The sequence below is a fragment of the Manacus vitellinus genome, unplaced genomic scaffold (genome assembly GCF_001715985.3).
Source record: "Manacus vitellinus isolate BGI_N305 unplaced genomic scaffold, ASM171598v3 scaffold_19_pilon, whole genome shotgun sequence".
NCBI classification, from domain to species: Eukaryota; Metazoa; Chordata; class Aves; order Passeriformes; family Pipridae; genus Manacus; species Manacus vitellinus.
The window spans coordinates 12,220,899-12,239,689 of record NW_021939395.1 but is presented as its reverse complement, the minus strand read 5'-3'; the positions used below and the strand labels follow the sequence as shown (position 1 = coordinate 12,239,689).

General features: G+C 41.1%; 1 protein-coding gene across 5 annotated transcripts in view; it reads left to right on the top strand.

The window, feature by feature from the left end:
* FGF13 (fibroblast growth factor 13) overlaps positions 1-18,791 on the top strand; it is a 248,636-nt gene that overhangs the window by 2,107 nt on the left and 227,738 nt on the right. Inside the window, exon 1 of one of the 5 annotated variants that reach the window (XM_018070713.1) lies at positions 6,913-6,994. The exons of 2 other annotated variants lie outside the window; for them this stretch is intronic. In XM_018070713.1, the coding sequence (XP_017926202.1) occupies positions 6,913-6,994 (82 nt within the window). Of the gene's footprint in view, positions 1-6,912; positions 7,004-18,791 lie in introns of those variants that run through there. 2 more of the 5 variants (XM_018070720.1, XM_018070717.1) reach the window with 2 other exon arrangements.

Sequence of the window (18,791 nt, the reverse complement as noted above, 5' to 3'; positions counted from 1 at the left end):
TTTTCCCCAACTCTCTTTCCACTTCTATGTTATCTTTTGACCAAAACCTTAGCGTTTGCATCGGATCTTTTTTTATTATTATTATTTTTCACAGCAACACAAGTTCACCACTCAGTTGCATTGCAAAACCTTACATTTTTCTATATAAATAATTTTTTTGCCTTTCATTATCTTCTTTGAAGTTGAGTTGTGGTGTTTCTTTTTACGTTTATGGTGGCCTTATTGCCTAAATTATGCTTTAAATAATTTATTAAGCAATGCAGAACAAAAGGTTTCTGTCTTTCTGAGGAATTACTTTGCATGATTTAGAACTGTGTTGTAATCCTAAACAAAAAGAATTTGCCATACTTATGCTATGCTTGCTTGAAAGCTTGTTTCTTTAAGTCAAGCCTACATATTCCATTTTGTGCTAATGATTACAAGTTCTAATGACACATTGACTTCACATTTGAAATTGCCCGTGTACAGGTTTTGGCACATGTATGTTTCAAAACATTGGGACAAAGGCATTTGTATCTGCTGTTAGTGAGTCAGTAATGACTTAGACATGTGAGGCTTTGATTTCTGTGGTGACAGTGTACCAGAAGGTGTATATTCTGAGACTCCCAAGAAAAGCAGTTGATGCTGATCCTCTGCTTCCAGGAGACGCTGGTACACTCCTTGAGCTTGAATAAAAACTTTCTCCGTTATCACCAAGGGAAGAGGCAGTTTTAGATACAGCAGGAGGAGCCGGTACTCCTATAAGGTGGTTTGGTACTGCTGTGGGAAAGTGAGTAATGGTTAACATCTGTGAAATACGCTTTTAAAAGGCTCCGGGTACGATGATAAGGAGGTAGCATTTACCAGTTAATATATAGGCTGCGTGGCCTTCTTTAGCCTCCTGTGTTGTAGACGAAAATAGGAAATGTTTTTTGCTCTAAACTACCTGAATTTCCTTTTGGTGTTTTTGAGTGTTATTGCTCTCAATGGGAACGTTTAATTTGGATTTAGCATAGTAAAAACAGGCTGTGATGGGTGGGCTGTTGTTTGATATTATTTGTTTGTTTGTTTCATACAATGAAACAGTAATTTGTCTGGAAAGGATGGTACACCATTTCCTGCATTTTTCTGCAGCTATACAGTGGCACTGGAAATACTTCAGTCCTGAGAGAAACATCTGTGGTTTTGAGTTAGTTAGTCCCTCTTTCAAAGAACAATACAATCACATTTCATGTAAGAGTAGCTTATTGTGGTGATATGTTCATGTATCCTACATTCTGTAAGATATATGATGTAATTTTAATACCTGCTGTAAGTGCAGGTGTCTCAGGGTTATATTTGCATAATAAATGTGGAGTACTTTGTCAGTGATAGCAGTGTCAGCTTTTCTTACTCCTGAAGCTTTCTTATGCGTTACAGGTCGTGCATCAGATGAGACTTTGCTGTAGTTCTCTACAGAACTTGAGGAGGGCCATATTCAGCCCAAATGTAGAGAGCTGCTTTGTGTAAATTGTTAAATGGCACTTTCTGCAATCAGCTTTTGTGGTGAGCCTTTGTAGAAAAACTTGACTTATACAGAACCTTGAAAGGCTGTGGATTTTGGTAGGAGTCAGCACAATCCAGAGAAAGTACTTACTGTCTTGCAGTGGGTATTTTCAGTTAAATTACCCTCTCTCATAAAGGCTGTGGTGGCGTCAGTGGAGTTGCAGAGGTGTAATAGAAGTACCAAAATCCGTTTTTAATTAAATAGTTGTGATTTTTCACTTCTTTTCCAAAGTCAAAGAGGAAAGTAACTGCTTCCTTCAGAGTCTGTTGGTTCCACTTACAAGTCCTGCCTAGAAAACCCAGTGATGGCTGTTTTGCTCAGAAATTGGCTGCTTTTAAAACTGGCTGTGGATGTCTGAAAATTAACTATCCCAATCTAAATAAAGCTCCTGGATTAACCTAGTGAAGTTAGGGACGTGCACCTTAACTTTCTGCAAGATGCTGCATTAACTGTGAATGTAGCCTATAAGATTTTTTTCCTCCATTTTTTTTTAACTGTGTGAGTGTTAGGGAGGTGCAGGATGCCATAAGCCCATGTAATCTGCTATCTGTTTTAAACAGATAGATTGGCAGCACTGCTGCTGCTCCAGAGTGGTGTCTGTGGTAACAAACAACTTGTTCCAGAGAGCAGCCTTGTCCTCTCTATATTGGTGGTTTCAAGCATGGGGTAGGTTTCCGTGTCTCTCCTCAGTCTGCATTTGCTCTGGGGTTAAGCAGGAGTATGAGAATCTGTGTAACACCAGCTCAGCATCCTGCAGTGGTCATCTGATGGTTGGTAACAGCTCTTCTTCCATTGTAGTAATATGCTCAGGAAATTCCCCCAGGCAGCAGAACAGTTCCCACCAGCCAGGTTCTTTTCCTGCCACATAGCTGGTGTAGGGAGAGCCATGTGTGTGGTAGGACAGGTGACTTTCCCCAGGTCTCCCTCAAAATGTTTTTGCTTTGTGCTTTGAGAACAGTATGTGGAGTGTCCCCAGCGATCCCTGGGGCTATGTCAACACACATTTGAATGAAATATTTGCTAACCTTTTATTTGGGGGAGAGGTGTGGGGCACTAGAAGAATACGGGGCATAAGAAAGGGAGCTGAGACATGCTGAAATCCCTGTCCTTTGGATCTGGGCCTTAAAGAGCTCGTGCTGTCTGGTATTTCAGCCAGACTCTTTCCAGAGGCTGCTGTGCAGTTTGTGTGACTCTTCTGAGGAAAGCCAAGAGACAGAGCAGAGAGTCTGAAACTAAATCTGAGGAATGGATTAATCTGCATTTGTTTTTCTTTTTACCTGTGGGATCATAATACTATTGGCTTCCCCATCAGGGCATCACGGGGTGTCTTTTCCTGTCACCACGTTGTCGCCACAAGAAACTTTGATTGCTTTGTCCAAACGTCTGGTAATTTCAGCCATGAGCAGTGAGAAAGTGCAGAGTATATTTTCTTCTCCAGAAAGCTAAATAGGAGTATCTTTGAAGCTGAAAGCTTCTAATCTGAGAGGAGTGTATTGAAATAGTGACAGTAACAGTGAAGACTTTGGAAGTACAGGTACTATTCTATTTCAGTGACAGCAGAAAACAAAGCACTTAGAGAAATCACTTGGCAGGAAAAATAGAAGTCAGAATTTTGAGGTATCTATTACTGCTTTTCCTGGCATTATGGGAATATAGTATAATGCAGCTTATGATTGAAAGGTCTGGAGAAAAGCCGACAAAAATAAAGAAGCTGATCTCAACAGTTATATTTCTATGGTACTGAATCATGAGAAAGTAACTTACTTCAGGGACTGAAGAAGAGCAGCATGTAAGCTGACCATGTCTTGGTCTGAGTCCACGGAATCAAAATTAGCAGCAAGTGCAGACTTGTGTGAGAAGGGGGAAGGGAGCACAGCACTGACAGCCTTAACTGCTGCTTGGGCAGCTCAGGTGGGAGGCAGGGCATTTCTTTGTCTTTTTGTCAGAAATTTGGGTGCCAATTCTTTTGCGTGTCAGATAAGCCCCACCAAACTTCAGCAGCAGCTGCAGTTTAGGGTATGAACTTGTGTATCCCTTCAGGCAGATGTTTGGCAGCAGTAGACTGGGTCTTCTTGTGGTCAATTGCTGCTATTGATTTGTGCATCAGAACTTTTGTTTGTATTATAAACGTTTAATGACACCAAAGAATGAGTAATTAAACTCAATGCTTTTGTTTTATTCACTTCACACTAGAAATCCCCGAACCTCCTGTCTGAAATTTGAGATTGCAGATTCACTTTGAATGGATGCCTTCATTGCCCACTGGAAAGTGACAGCCAAAATCTGAGGCATGACCCCCCCCATCTTGGATGGTAATGCTTCAGGTTACAATAGATACTCAGCTTTTGGCTGAGGTCCTGAACCATTCAAAATTCCCATTGACACCAGTGGGAGTTCTCTGTGTCTGCCTGTGGCATTGCCTCTGATTAGTGGGTGGTTGTTAATGTGTCCATGCTTAGAATATTTACAGTAACTACCTCCTGTTATGACTCATTATCTGTGACTGATTTTGGTACCACAAACTAGAGTAACTCTTTATGAAGGATAAATTTATAAAAGAAATATCCTTCCCTCTAAATCCAAAGACAATGGCCCCTCACATATGACAGTAAAACACTAGCAATTAAAAAATGGAAGTGGCCTTGATAACAAGATGCCAGCACATTTGTGCCAATGCTTTGTAATGGCTTTCAGTGTTAGCTGAAGAAATCCACAGTAAGACAGGATTTTCAGGGACAAGCTCCAAACTCGGGTTTGTGATAGTGTTGGTTCTCACACGGCTGCTGCCTGTGCCAAAGAACTCGTGTTGCATGGAAGGTAGTAAAAGGCAGTCATCTTTTTTTGCTTCTAGAGGAAAACTTAATAATAGTTGCTTCTTGGCAGATGCCAAGTCTCATCTTCAGAGGAAAAACTCCCGGGCAGATGAAGCCTGGAGGATGAGTAGCCCCATGGAGCATTGCAGGGGACTGCAAAGGGGTGAGCATCAGCATCCACAGCAGATGCCTGACCCATGCCAAATCATGCATCTCTGGTCTGTGGCCACCCACAATATGCCAGAGACTTGTCATCAAGAAATGTATTTGTCCCATTTACTGTGATTTCCTGCAAGGCACTGGTCTTACCCCATTGCTTTGCAAATTTTGTGCTGCAGTGTAGCCTTGGGTCAAATGAATGTTAATTTTCTTCTTCTGTTCTTCATGTTATTGCTATAGTGTGTTGAGGAAAAGAGATGGATCCAGGGTATATGAACCACTTCCTCAGGAGCAAAGACTTGGCAAATCCTGTTCTTAGTCTCCTCACTGCAAGCTGTGAATCTATGCTTTTATAATATCCTCTCTGAATCTAGATGTGTGCTTAGTCTGTGTACAAACAAAACATCTGTGAATCTGGGAGGACAAGCTCGGCATCGTAGACAACCTACAGCTGAGCATTTTCAGACCACGATTTTTGTGTTTCTGTATATTGGAGAGGAACTTCCCTGTTGATTACTGGATGCTTTCACAGATTCAGTGATTTCAGATATATTTTGTGGGACTGAAGCTTTCTTAGGCACTTGGATCTCTCTTAGTTGAGCCTGTCTGTAGGGTCCCTGTACCCCGAACAGTGTTTTTCTTTCCTCAACTTTGTCTTTTGGCCTAAAAAATTTCCTGTTTTTCCCAAAACCCGTCTTGGCCAAGCTTACATGAAAAGACATGTTTAAAAACAAAATGAAACAACTAAAGGAGTATGTTATTTACAATAATCCTTTTATTTTTGTGTGGTATCTTGGGTAAAGGATTTCCTTGAATTACCTGGTCTGTTTTCTTGCTCAATATTTGTATTGTTTTGCTGAGAGAAATGAAGGTGAAAATAATTTGAATTGCACCCTCGGGCAGGTAGCAATTCAGTTCTTTTCATGAAGAGAGTGTAAAGTGGGACTGTTCTCCACTTAATTAGTTTTGTGAGAGTGATGTATAAGGCAAGGTCAGTGCTAAAGGAAGAAAGGGCTGGCATGGATTGAACGCTGCTTACGTTGTTTGAATAATTAGAGCATCACTCTGAGCTGGGAGGGAGCAGAGGGACAGAAATGAAGCAGGAAGAAGAGATATGCCTGAAATAGCAGTTGAATTGTGATTGGTCTGGGTTGCATTACACGTACACTGTTCAAGATTAACTAAATCTGAACTGGTGGCGGTTCATTACCTTTGATACTGTGGTTGTGGTTGTAAGTGAAATGAAGATGTATTTATAGAGATCACTCTGTTCTGTGGCCCAGGTAATCTCTAGATGCTTTTTGTCCGAGGCTGACATAATTGATATAAGGCCCCGCTTGTTGCTTTAAGAATAAATTGTTTAACAGGTGCTTGATATTTTTGATACCTGTCCTTTTAGTTACCACCCAATTTAGGATGAATTCCTTTTGTGTTAGCGGGATCAGGTCAGAGATACGCATCATGTAATTCTCATCTGACCGGAGTGGTCCACAGGCATTTGCTGGCTTTTGTAATGTGACGACTTCATCTCTGTTCATCACTCTTGGATGCCAGCACAGGGGTTCCAGACAGTGCTGTACTTCTCTGGTGGACTTCCCTCTGCCTGTTTGTGTAAGCTGTAACAACTGAGACTGGCATCCCAGAGGTGGGATTTCATCAGCAGTAGTAGCATTACCCATCTGATTGTTCTGCTAATCTCCCTCCTCCATCCCCTTAAAACACACTTTGCCAAGAGAGAAAATGCTGATGTGGTAGGTTGACCTTGGTCACCCAGCACTCTCTTGCTCACACTCCTCAACAGGACAGGGGGAAAAAATGAGACAGAAAAGCTCATGAATTGAGATGATAAAGATGGGGAGATCACTTACTAATTACCATCATGGGCAAAACAACATTGATTTGGGAAAAACTGATGATTAAAATAGAGTTGGATGGTGAGAAATAAAGACAAAAACTTGGATATCTTTCCCACTCCTCCTGCTTTTCCCGAGGGTCATCTTCTCTATTCCAAACTCCTGCTCCTCTGCCCTAGCACTGTGGGGAATGGGGGTGATGGTTGGTCTGTAGAAGCTCTCCTCTGCCACTCCTTCCTCCTCACACTCTTCCCCTGCCCCAGTGTGAGCCCTTCCCATGACCTGTAGTCCTTGGGATAGACCTGCTCCAGCACAGGCTCTCCACGAGCTGTGGTTCCCTAAGGCATATTCACCTGCTCTGCTCTGGTGTCCTCCACCTCTTCCCCCTGTAGGGAGATCACAGGCCCCAGTGTTTTTCTTTGTTTCCAACATGTTTTCCCAGAGGCACCACCGTTGTCGCTGCCAGGCTGGGTGAGGCTTTTGTGGAACCTTCCAGAACCGTTTGGAACGTGCTGGAACTCTTGGGGCAGCCCCTGTTCCCACCTCACAGAGGCCCCTGACGATGACACTTGGGCACCAACACACAACTCAGCTGCACAGGGATGTGGTGACAGCCAGGGCTTGTGGCTCAGCCTCAGCATCTGGTGAGGAAGGTAATGGGCTGATTGCCCTTCTCACTAGAATGGGCCAAGGAAGAGGAATTAGAAAGTTCCCTCTTCCTCCTGGAAGCAGGTAACTGTTCCTGTATGTCAGTGGTTTCCCCAGGGACTGCAGCTCCTTGAACAGAGGAGGGGGTGATGGCCATCAGCTCTGCAATTCCAGCAGGTTCACACAGGTTTTATTCATTTAGTGGAATATAGAAGTTTAGGGGTTCTGAACCACTTTCTCCTGCCCCCCACAGCTTGTTTATTCAAATCCAGTGGTAATTAGCACTCATCTGGTTTTGTTTGACTTTTCCATTAATTTTGGGTGTGGGATCCCAGAATGGTCCAGGTTGGAAGGGAGCACTGGAGCTCATGTAGTCCAACCTTCCTGCTCAAGCAGAGTCCCCTGAGCACATTACTCAGGACTGTGTCCAAATGCCTTTTGAGTATCTCCAGGGAAGGGGAATCAGGAATCCTCAGAGATTTTCCTCTTCTGTTGTAGATGACTTTTTCCTCAAATTTTAGAAATTTCTGATTTTCCCTAAATGAAGGGAAAAAGTCCAGGACATTCTTTTTTCTTGCATAAAATAAGAAAGATACGATGTAAAGAAAGTATGAAAGAACCAGAAAGGAAAGCTAACAGGAGAGGGGCAGGGAAGAGAGCCAATAGAAGGGAGTGATGTAGAATGAGCTCCAGGTGACCCACAGCACTCATCAGTTCACACCCAGCCTTGCACGCTTTTAACCTGCCCAGCAGACACATGGAGAGAGAGATTTCTTCTGATTTTGGGTTTTCAGGCATTTTTTCAGGAGTTATCAAGAAGATGGTAGGTACCTTTTTTTCTTTTTTCCCCATGTGCATCTCTAAGTAGTTCACTGGTACTGGCCACAATGTTCAAGTATCTTAGGCTGGATTTACTTCCATACATTTTCAATGTATTACTTACACAGAAACATTTTTGCTTTGGATTTTACATCTGCTGTGAAGTTTTATGCAGCTATCTTTTATGTTCAGTGGACACAGGAATTTCTTATGTTGCTCTTATTTCTCAGTTTGCCCACCTTGTGCTACAGTGCTCCTCGAAAATGATAAATTTTTTAACTGTAATTATACACAGTGCTCTGAACTTCTGTCACTTACACTTTGTTCCTGTGAGTGCTGCAAGAGAATAAGAAAATGTGATGGTCTCAATTGACACTGCAAACCATTGTCACTTCTTGTGGGGTGCAGAGCTGGAATACCTGAACCGTGAAAGTCTTTCCTAGTGAAATAAAGATGTGGTGGTATTTTTGTGAGTTGTAATATTGGTGGGAATCACAGGCCTATGCATTTCCTGGGGGAATCATGATTTGTAATTGTTTGAGACCTTCAGGTGGTGTGGGTACTCCTTCCTACCCCATGCTGCAGATGTTGAAGTAGTATTTCTTCTCACTGTAAAGAGGAGAAAGGTCTCTGCAGCCATACTGATGTACAATCAGTGCAGGTTTGTCATGTGCTCTGCTTTACTTTTTCTTCTCATCTTGCATACCAGTGACTGAACGTTCAGAGCTTGCCAAAAATAGCTAACTGTTTTCAAGTGACTGGATGAGGAGAACTGGAATGACTTTCATTTGCTGCTCTTCTCCTCTTCCCCACGTTTGCTTTCTGAGGAAAGGATGTTATTTTCTTATTTATTTCGGTAGAAGTCATTAAAAGGTGGTAAAAGTGAAATAAGTCTAAAGGGATCAAAGAGCAAGTCTGTTCTTGGTGACATAATGGGAAGGCTACAGCAGCAGGAAGTCAGCACTCTGACTCCAGCGAGTCCCAGGAGCTGAGAAAAGATTTCTGGGATGAAGAGTGGCCTGTTTCAGATCCACTCCAGTGTCAGGATATTTCCTGGCCAGGGAGGGTGATAAAGGAATGTGTCTGTTTTAATGTTGGAGTTTGGCAGGTACCTAGCCTGTTAAGCATATAGACCTGTGTTACTTGGCCACTGGGAAGCAGCATCTTTGATTTCTTTAGCTGGAAGAGGGGTTTGGGTGTTTGTTTTGGGGTTGGGTTTTATGCTGCTTGAGTTTGGTTTTTTTTTCTTTTCAGAATATCAGTGGAAAAACCAGTTTTCAAGTTCTGTTCGTATAATTGTATCTTTGGGAGGAATTTCTATCACGTGATTTCTGGGGTGTTGTGAATAACAAACATATAAACAATAGTCTTTTCATATAGGGTGCCCAGTTGGTAGACAAAAGGAGGGAAAGCTTTGTAGATAGTAATGCAGTAACTCATATACAAGGAGAGAACAGCATGGAAGATAGGAGGAGGGTAAATTTGTACTTCGTCCTAGTAGTTAATTTAAAAACAGTTGAGGTTCTTGCTAAGGATGCCTAATTTAAGTGGCAGCAATGAATGAATGTAGAGGAGAGCAGGATTGTGCAAAGCTGTTAAAAATGTCAATTATTTTCATGGCAACTTTCAGTGTTTAAACATTTGAATTTGTTCCCCCACTGGACATATGCAAAACTTCTTTGAAGTTACTCAGGAAAAATAAGCACACTGGAACTATTTTAAGGAAAAAGACCTGTCAAGTCTTCCATCTGTGTCCTTGTTCCACCCTTGGTCTGAAAAGGCCTCCTGTCAAAACTGGGATGTTTTTGCAAGACTTTTGAGTATGATCAGAAAAATTACTCAGGCGCTTCTGAACAATGTTAGGAGTAGATTTGGAAAGATATAAGAGTAAAGAAAAAAAAACCAACAACCAAAACCACAATTTCAAGTCAATAGCATGGAGGATGGTAGGAAATACTGTAGCAAGGTAGGGAGGGTTTGTGTATGTGCCTTTTGGACTGGAAGTGTCTGGTTTTATTTCACTGCACATTTGATAGTGAAGGATGAACTTCCAATTGCTTTGTGATTTGTGGAATGAATAAGAGATGCCAGGATGAGAATGGAAGGGGGAGAAAGTATGATGGAGTGACAGGAGAAAGCAAATTCCGTGAAACTTTGAACGGTAGAAAATTAGCTTTGAAAAGGCTCTGGAGAGCACAAGGAAGCTGAAAAATGTAATGGAAGAGGGGATATTATGGGTGTAATTTATCACTGTTTCCAGGAGTGTAATAATAGCCTGGCTGGGTATTTTCTCACTGTGGAGTGTGGATTTGTGAAGTGCAGAGAAGAAGAGATGGGAATATCTAAGGCAGGAAGTGATCAGTGGGAGTTTTGAGGGAACCGGGGTCCAAGGGAGAGATGAAGTTAGCAGTGATATAGAGGTGGAGGTAGTGAGGCACAAGGAGGAAAAGGAGCTTGTGGATTTGCTGCATCTCCAGGGCTTTCCATATGGGGACCAAAGATATGTGTTTGTCCTCACTGTTGGCTGGAGCTGGCAAAATCGTTAGCATTTGAGACGCTGAAACTGTTGCAAATACTAAGCATATAAAGAGAAATACCTTTGCAGACCAGGTTAACTGTTTGAGTTCATTGCCTAAGGATGTTTTCTACCAGTTGGGTGTTTTTCAGATTGTCTGAAAAGCACACAAATTGTAAAGTGGCAGGAGAGGCTGAAAATATAATCAAGAGAGACAGAACTGGGCTTACAAGTGAAAAATAAATAGTTAAATATCTACACTGGAAATAGAAGAGGGGAGACCCAACTCTGATGTGCAATGATCTAGTCAGTCAGAGTTTAAGGATCTAAAAAAACTGGTCTGATTTTTCACCTTTTCAATTTACTAAACTGGGAGTATGTTTGTGATGCTTACTAAAATCTATATATATTTGTTCAAACACACAAAAATGAAACTTTTTGTTTATATGAAGTCTTCAAATTGTGCTCTGCCTGTGCTTAAGTTTCCTGGTTTTCATTTACCATAGGGAAAAAACTCTATCCTGGACTTCCACCAGGTTGAGACAAGTGCTGTCCTTTAATAACTAGTCCTGTGAAAGCCCACATGTGGCACCAGTGTCGGTGAGCCTTGTGACCCCCAAAAGTGAAGCCTGGAATGACTAAATTTACTAATTATCTAGGATTTAAAGGCAAAATCTTTCTTTCACTGATAAAGCAGCTTAAAAAAATTTAGGCACTTGAGTTTCCTAATAGCATGAACAGGGTTAACTTCTATGTTAGTATTGGAAGCAAAAAATCCCCAACAGCCCTGTCTTTGGAACTCTTAGCAGTAATATCAGGCTGTAGTGTGAAAGCACACAGGTTTGACAGACTAAAACACTGCAAAAAGACTTGACAATCTGTCCTGCAAGGTGCCAAGCATTTTTTCCTTTACCGAAAAACTGTTAGCACTCTGGTTTGGGCCTCCTATCAGCGAATGTCATATATTCTTGTCATGTCATGTTCCCACTATGACAAATTCTTACGTTAAATGTATTTCAGAAGGAGCAATTGAGTGTGGATGAGGAAGTCTGAGTGAGTGACAAAAGGCTTATAAAAGAAATCAAGAAAACATAGCACACATTCATCCCTCTCATTCAAACGTGTGTGAATGAGGTGTTTGTCAAGGCAGTGCCTCTGTCACTAAGAAAAGATAATGCATCACTGTTTTTTCATAAAGTTATGAATATCATTGCTGTTAATTCATCAGCAAATTTTTACCCTGAGCGGGAAACACCCAATTCTTTTATATGTCTTGTCTTAAAGCACTTTGGCCTTCTCAGTCAAACTGTTTTTATTAGTGCTTTAAACATTTTAAACTATTGCTGTGCATGGGATGCGTGTTTGAATAAGTACTGGTAAGAGACTTCGATAGCTCATCTGTGTTTATTTGGGTGACACCTTATAAGGGACAGAACCTGAACCAGTACTGTCTTGTCAGGTTAGATTGAAACATGATTTGTGCTGCTCAGTATCAGCCTTGCTGAATAATATCCTCAGTGGGAGCATGACATGCTTTGCGTTTCATAGTGCTGACCGCTGTTGTGATGAATATTTTAAATGTTTGATATCCTTTCCGTTTTTTCTTTAGAAAAAGTGTTGGGGTTTTTTTTGTGTTGAATCAAAGTTTTGTTTTAAAATAAGCCTGACAATTGCTAGAATAAACTCTTAACTTGTGTATTAAGGCTTGATTTTGCAGGATGGGATTTTGTGTGTAGAATGAATTGCTGTGATAGTTCCAGCAAGTTTAATAGAGACCGAAGAAGTACATAAGAGAAACAAATTCGGTTCTTGAAATCTGATCTTGCAACAGCAGAAAACGGTGTTGGTGAATAAAAAGGGAGCAGAATCCTGTGTTCAGTTTGCCTCCCCAAAGATCGCCTGGAAGATGCTGCAACTGAAACAGTGTGGGATAAAGTTTTACCATGTACTGTGCTGGATGGCCTTGGGGACAGCTGCCCCTTCTCAATTCCGCTGTATTATGGTAGTTTGTGCTTCAAAATTTGGATTTGAGAATTATGCTATATAATTCAGTCTCCTGCATTATCCTCATCTTTATTATTATCCTTTTTTACTTATGTTTTACCTTTATTCACAAGCATAAGGATTATTGACTGAAAGGTCTTGATGATTAATATTTTGATAAATATGGTGTGAATAGTCTTTAAAAGGTGGTGGCATCAATTTTTGACTCCATCTGTCTAATACCACCACAGAGTAGGGAAATGTTAGTTTTGTGTGTGTTTTCTATTCAGTATTCAGATCTGCAATGTGCTAGAGAATGTCTCTGTGTTTTACCATGTAGAGAGAATGGCTGATGCTTTATAAATTCAAGCTAATACTACTGTGATTAGTTTAAGTTTATTACCAGATAAACAAGATCTTTCTGTGGAGCATGACTGTATTTGTAGGCTTAATACCCTGGCTGCACTGATATGAAAAATCAGTGGGTTGGCTGATGATTGGGCCCAGCTAACATGGCATCTCAGAGCACCAGGTGGTTTGAAGCTTACAATTGAACTGGGGGATGAAACCAGATCTGCCTTTGTTTTTGAACTTTAAAATCTCATAGCAATGAAGCAGGCTGCCCTAGTCTGCTCAGCTTTATTTTCCAAGATGTAATTTATTCCTTGCTCAATGACTTGAGTAAATCAATTAAAATTCTGTGTGTGTGTAACAAGGCTTTGACGTAAGCTAATGGATCAGGACAGGCAGGCATATGAGAAAGGCATGGGGCAAATCTTAAAGCAGAAGACCAAAACTTCATGAGCTTTCTTTTGATATGGTGTGGTGGTAGCTAAATTCCCATCTTCTGAAGTAACAGGCTTTTCTCTGAGTGCTGTGGTGTTAAACACTCATCTGTGCATGTATGCAGGTTAGGTTTTTTTCAGCCTGTCCTACAGGAAACAGGTCATGTCTTGTTCCTTTCACCTTCATCTGGAAAAGAGGTTAAGGAAGGGTATGTGTGAACGCAGTCTCAAAATGCAAAGGCTCTCAGTAGTCCATGTCTTTCAGTAGGCTAATATGGTTCACTAATTATTTCTTACACCTTGGCTAACTTGGAAAACTGGTCATTTTTCAGTTTCTCTGCCTCTGTGGGATGCCGTATGCAGCTTGAGATGACAAACATGTAAATCCTTCCTATGCTCCTGTAAAGAGCATAAATCATTAGGACCTACTTTAGATCTGCCTAAAGCACGGGAGAGTTCGACAAACAGAGAATGAGCACCTTGCCAGGCTTTCCTGCAAAGAAAAGGTCCTTCTTTATCCCCAGAATGGGCAATTGGTGTCTTGACACGTGGCTCACACAGGGTGTCTGCTGCCGGGCAGGGGAACGGCTGCTTGTGCTGCCCAAGCAAGCACATGTGCGTGCGAAGTGGCAGGAAAATCAGCATCTGTTAAGGACCCAGCCTTCCAGTTCATCACTCCATGATATTTTTAGAGTTGTAATAGTTCATTGCCCTTGCTTTTCCTCCCCAGGAAAATGATATCTTTGCTCAAGCCGCATGTGAACTATTGGGAATTGACGAGTTGTTTGTGATCCTGAATCCAAAGTGAGGGCAGGTTTCGCTTGCTGCAAGCTCTTCCCTTTCAGGCCCAGAGGAAGAGCTGATGAAAAGCAGTGTTGCCAAATCTTATTTTTAGCTTCTGTCCTATAGTGGTGGTTTTGTTACTGTTGTTTGATAATTTTTTTTGTGTGTGTGTGGTTGTTTGGGTTTTGTTTGTTTGTTTGTTTTTTAATTTGGACTGCTTCTGTCAGGGGTCACATTCTGTCAGAATAGCATCGTGCTGTGTTTTTTTTCCTCTTGGTATTACTTGGTGGCCCAGCCCGGACAGGTAAGTGCCCTGTGGCTGATGTATCCATGCTGTTAATGTGACTGGCACGTTGCTGTTGTTGCAAGGTGCCTTGTAAAATAAGCACATTGCCTTGGGCAAAATTAATTTCTTGGTATTGACATAGTTATTGCATTGTCTCCTCCGGCCCCTTGCAGATATTGCTGTTGTCACATTAACTACATCTTATTGTCCTGGACAGAGCCAGCTGAGGTGATTCTGTAATGTAGATGATATATAGATACTTAGAGTGTCCTTAGTAGACTCATCCCATGGCTTGATGTGCCAGTTACCAATCTGGTGGAATATTTCTGTTTGGTTTAGTGTTAATAATCCCAGCCTTCCTGCTCTGCTTGGTTCGTGAGAGGACTTGCTGTCCATGAAACATCCACAGTGGTCTGTTAAAGGTGCTTTTGCCACATGCTCATTGAAAACATTTTTTCTGACAACATTTGGTTTAAACTGCTATGAAAAATATTCTTTATTGACTAAGTGTCTACGAACCTTTACTTTTTTTGTTTCCTTTTAAGTTTTCTCTCATCCTCCTGGTTTTATTCTTGCCCTGAGCAAGGCTTGCTTTCAGATAGTCATGGGAAGTTGATGCAGATCCTGTGCCCATGGTGTGGACCAAGGTCTCTTGTCTTTGCTTCTGTTACTATTAATGCCTTCCTCCATCTCCTCCAACCCCTTCCCTCCTCACACTGACAACTGAATTGGAAACCAGCTGCAACTCTGCTCTAGCAGCATTTTTCCTGAGGTCCTAACAATTGACTAAAACTGACTCAGATCATGATTTTAATTGGTTTGATTTTTGCCACTGGGTTTAGAACAAATGAGTTATTTTAGTTCTTTTTCATCCTTGGTCAATTTTATTAATCTGTCCATGGTTTTAAAAGCCTCAGAGACTTTGATCACAGAGAGGTAAATGTTTCAGAGTGAAGCTCCCCATTCAATGCTGATGCACTGGTGGCGTTTGGTTTCTACCAGGAAACAACATTGCCTTTTGGACATGCAGAAAATTGCCAATTTGAGGGAACGTGACACCTATTGATTACTGTAAGAGGTAGTTTTACATGTAAGAGTGGAGGCATTTAAATACCATTTTTTACTTTGGTTCTAGTTGTACTGCCTGCGATATTTTCCTCCTTAGACTGCTGGTCCTGCTTTTAGAACCAATGCAGGATTATTCAGTGCCCATAACCACAGAGATGAGTGATGACACGTGTTTGTGCTGTTTTGCTGTGGGATGAGAGTAGTCGGTTTGCTTTAATTTTTAATGCTTGGATTCTTTGGCAAACACCAGAGGTGTTGAAACTACTCACTCATGCAAAAAATAAATTATGCATGTGCACAGGTTTGGTGCCTGAAGGCATTTTCATGGGGTTTACCTCCAGGCATGCAGCCTAAAGAGCCTGCACTCCTTCTGCATACACATTTATGCAGTGAAAGGACAGATAACCTTCTCTAAGGGTCCATACAGGCTTTCTTTTCTTCAGTCTGTTACCACTTCCTGCCACCCCAGCTGCAGTTTACTGCTCTCTTGGTTGGGCTGATGTAACAAATTATGGATAACTTGAATACCAGTGAGAATTGTTTGAACATCTTGAATAGAACTTTTTGGATTAAAAATATGCAAACAGCTTTGTCTTTCTGTCCATAAGCTCCTATTGGGTGCAAACTTTGGCTCCCCTAAAGGTAGGGCTTGAATGCCCCTGCAGTTCTGGGCTGGATTTGTTGAACAGAGGTGGTTTAAGCTTGTAAGAAATTTGATCAACAGCAAAGTAAATTCAGGCACTGGTTAATTTGAAGTTTATGTCCTCCTTTCCATGAGACATATTTGTTCTATTACATTATCTTCTAATTGTATTTCTGACCAATTTCCTGCAGAGACCTATAACTGTGTGTTCTTGATACGAAAGCTGCATAATTCTCTTGAAGAAATAGTCAGTTAGTGATGTACTGAGCTCAGCTCATGCTATCTACTGTTTGCCTCCATGGCAGAACTTGCATTTTAGTAGGTAGAGCAGAACTCTTCTTTATATTCTCTCCTTTATGAAGTAGATGCTGACTGGGAGGCACATAGGTGAATTGGTTGTGATTATTTTCCCCTGCCCTGAGTTATTTAAAACCATAATTTCTCAAGAAATTTTTGTGCTAAATAAAAAAGACTAAATGGAAATAGCTATGGGCCATGCAGTTCATTATTAGAAGGCTCTTCTGAATCACAAAACCATGTCTCTTCTGAAAATACATCACTTCAAAACACAAATCCTGCTGGCTAGTGCTGGACTTTGGATTTAGAGGTGGGGGAGTTTGTGCTTTCCTGGCATGTAGAGCATCTTCTCTCACAGTATCATCAGGAGGAGCCGCTTATGGAGGGAGTACAAGTCCTTTCCAGAAGTGGTGATAAGGCCAAAGAAGGCTCTTGACTTTTTGTGATATTAATAGGCTGAAATGGAAGATGGGAGGCCTTGACAGGGCTGGTGAGCTGGCATAAAATTCAACCTTTAAATTATGGTTTGACACCATAAAACACTGATAGCACCGAGGCTCCTGAGGCATCACAAGCAGGACCCACTCCTCCAATAAAATTGTATTTCTTTTTCCTACATCAATATTTATACATTTTCCCCTGCCACGCTCCAGGCAGCAGTGACCTGGCTTTAGGGTACTGGGTATTTATAGCAGATGGGGTTGAGAATAAAATTGGAGGATAATGTGATGTTCAGAGCAGTTCACAAATCTGTCGCTGTGGTGCACAGAATGTTGTGTTGGGGTTCCACTGTGGGTATTGGGTATGTTTGGTGGTGTTATTCACCTTCTTAATCACCAGGGATTTGGTAACTGTCAGAGGAAGGATGATGGGTGATAGTGAATGGTCCTCCATGGCCATAGGTTTGAGCTGGCCCTGCCATCCTCCATCTAAGGTGGTGTGGCCAGTGTGTCTGGCCAAGGGCTCCACCGCTCTAATCTTCTGTGGTTCATCCTTAATCCAAGTTAATGGGCTTCTTCAAGGACTTACTGGCTAAATGGGCAGTAGTATACAGGGAGTATGGTGAGATGATGTATAAGTCCTCTCTGATCTGGACTAGTAATAATAAAAAACCCCTATGAAACTGTACATAACCTATCAGAAATGACATTTTATACAGTACTTATCCAAAGCCCAAAAGATTATGGTACATTGAATTCTCTACCTGAGCAAAACAGGTATGTTGTAAATAAAACCATTTTGATCAGATTTATCTTTCAACCTTTTTATCTTCGTAAAGGTAAAGAGCTGGCCATTGTAGTTGACTGTCATCTAACTTTTAAGTTCCTAGCTTTTAAATTGTTACCAAAATGTAATACCTTGTACTTCTGAAGGTTTCAGTGCTTTTATTTTTTGGTTTTGTTGGTTTCTTTTTATTAAATTGGCGACACACGTTTCTGTAGTCATGGTACTCTATAAGTCATTACATGTATATGTTAAATGAAGAAATATTCTGTGCTCTGGTTTGGTGCAAAAGAAATGGTGGAGTGTATTTCTGCACTTGCAGAGCCACTGGATACTGACAATTGTCTTTAAAACAGTTAAGTCCTTTTTCAGTGTAATTCATGTATTGCGTGAAAGCTTTCCTTAATTGAATAGTAGCTATTTAATAATTAATATTTAATATTTCAGGGCTTTCTTCTTTGCTTCATGTGTACAGGCTCCACCGCAGTGCTTTCACACTGAAAGCAGATCCCCAAAAGGCTAGATTTTCCAGGCTGCTTAGCTAAGTAAATTCTTCTCATTAATAATAAGGTCTGCACAACCTGGTGCTTCTCATTTCAGTGGAAAAACTTGTCAATGACCATATGCATTCTCAGACTGTCTTTATTCCTTTATGCAAGGAAATCTATCTGTGTAGCACTCTAACTGTTCACTTTTCGTTGTGTTTTTACATAGCAGTATTGCTATTAAGTAGATACTGGTAAAACTTCTCCAGAGATCAGGATTAGCTGAACAAAATGTGTGGCTTGAGCACTGAGTAGGCAGGCAATCTTGAAACCAAAACGTCAGAGGAGAACAGTACATTTGTCAGCTGACATTCAGACGGGCAATACAGACTCAGGATTATACAGTTACTGCTCATCATTGACTTTTTTTTTTGTCTTTGTCTCCTGAAAACCCTTCTAGGCATCTTTCAAAATAGCATCCTCTCTACCCCTGAATATGTTTAGAAAAGCTTAGCTGCTGAAGAATCTTAGCATGAAATCTTAGTGCTTTTCATTGAAAGAGAGAGATTAGTTTAGTATACCTTACAAGGGACTTATTTTCTTTTCCAGTACTATCACATATTCATTATGTCCTTTTCTTGGAAACCAATCTCCCTGTGAAGTTTCTATGATGGTTCTGTTTTTTTTTTTCCCTTGGGCTTTAGTGATCTAGTGCATTTTACTTGTCCAAGTTTCTAATTTTCCGTCCATGGTAAATATGCTCGGACAAAATCCACAAGTCCTCAGTAGTGCTGTGATGGAGTTGCTCTGTAAATACACTGTGTTTACCTGGTTATTGAATATTTCCTGCATGCATGTAGTGCTTTGGACTATTAAATAGTTGCAAGGAAAACGGGGGGAGGAGA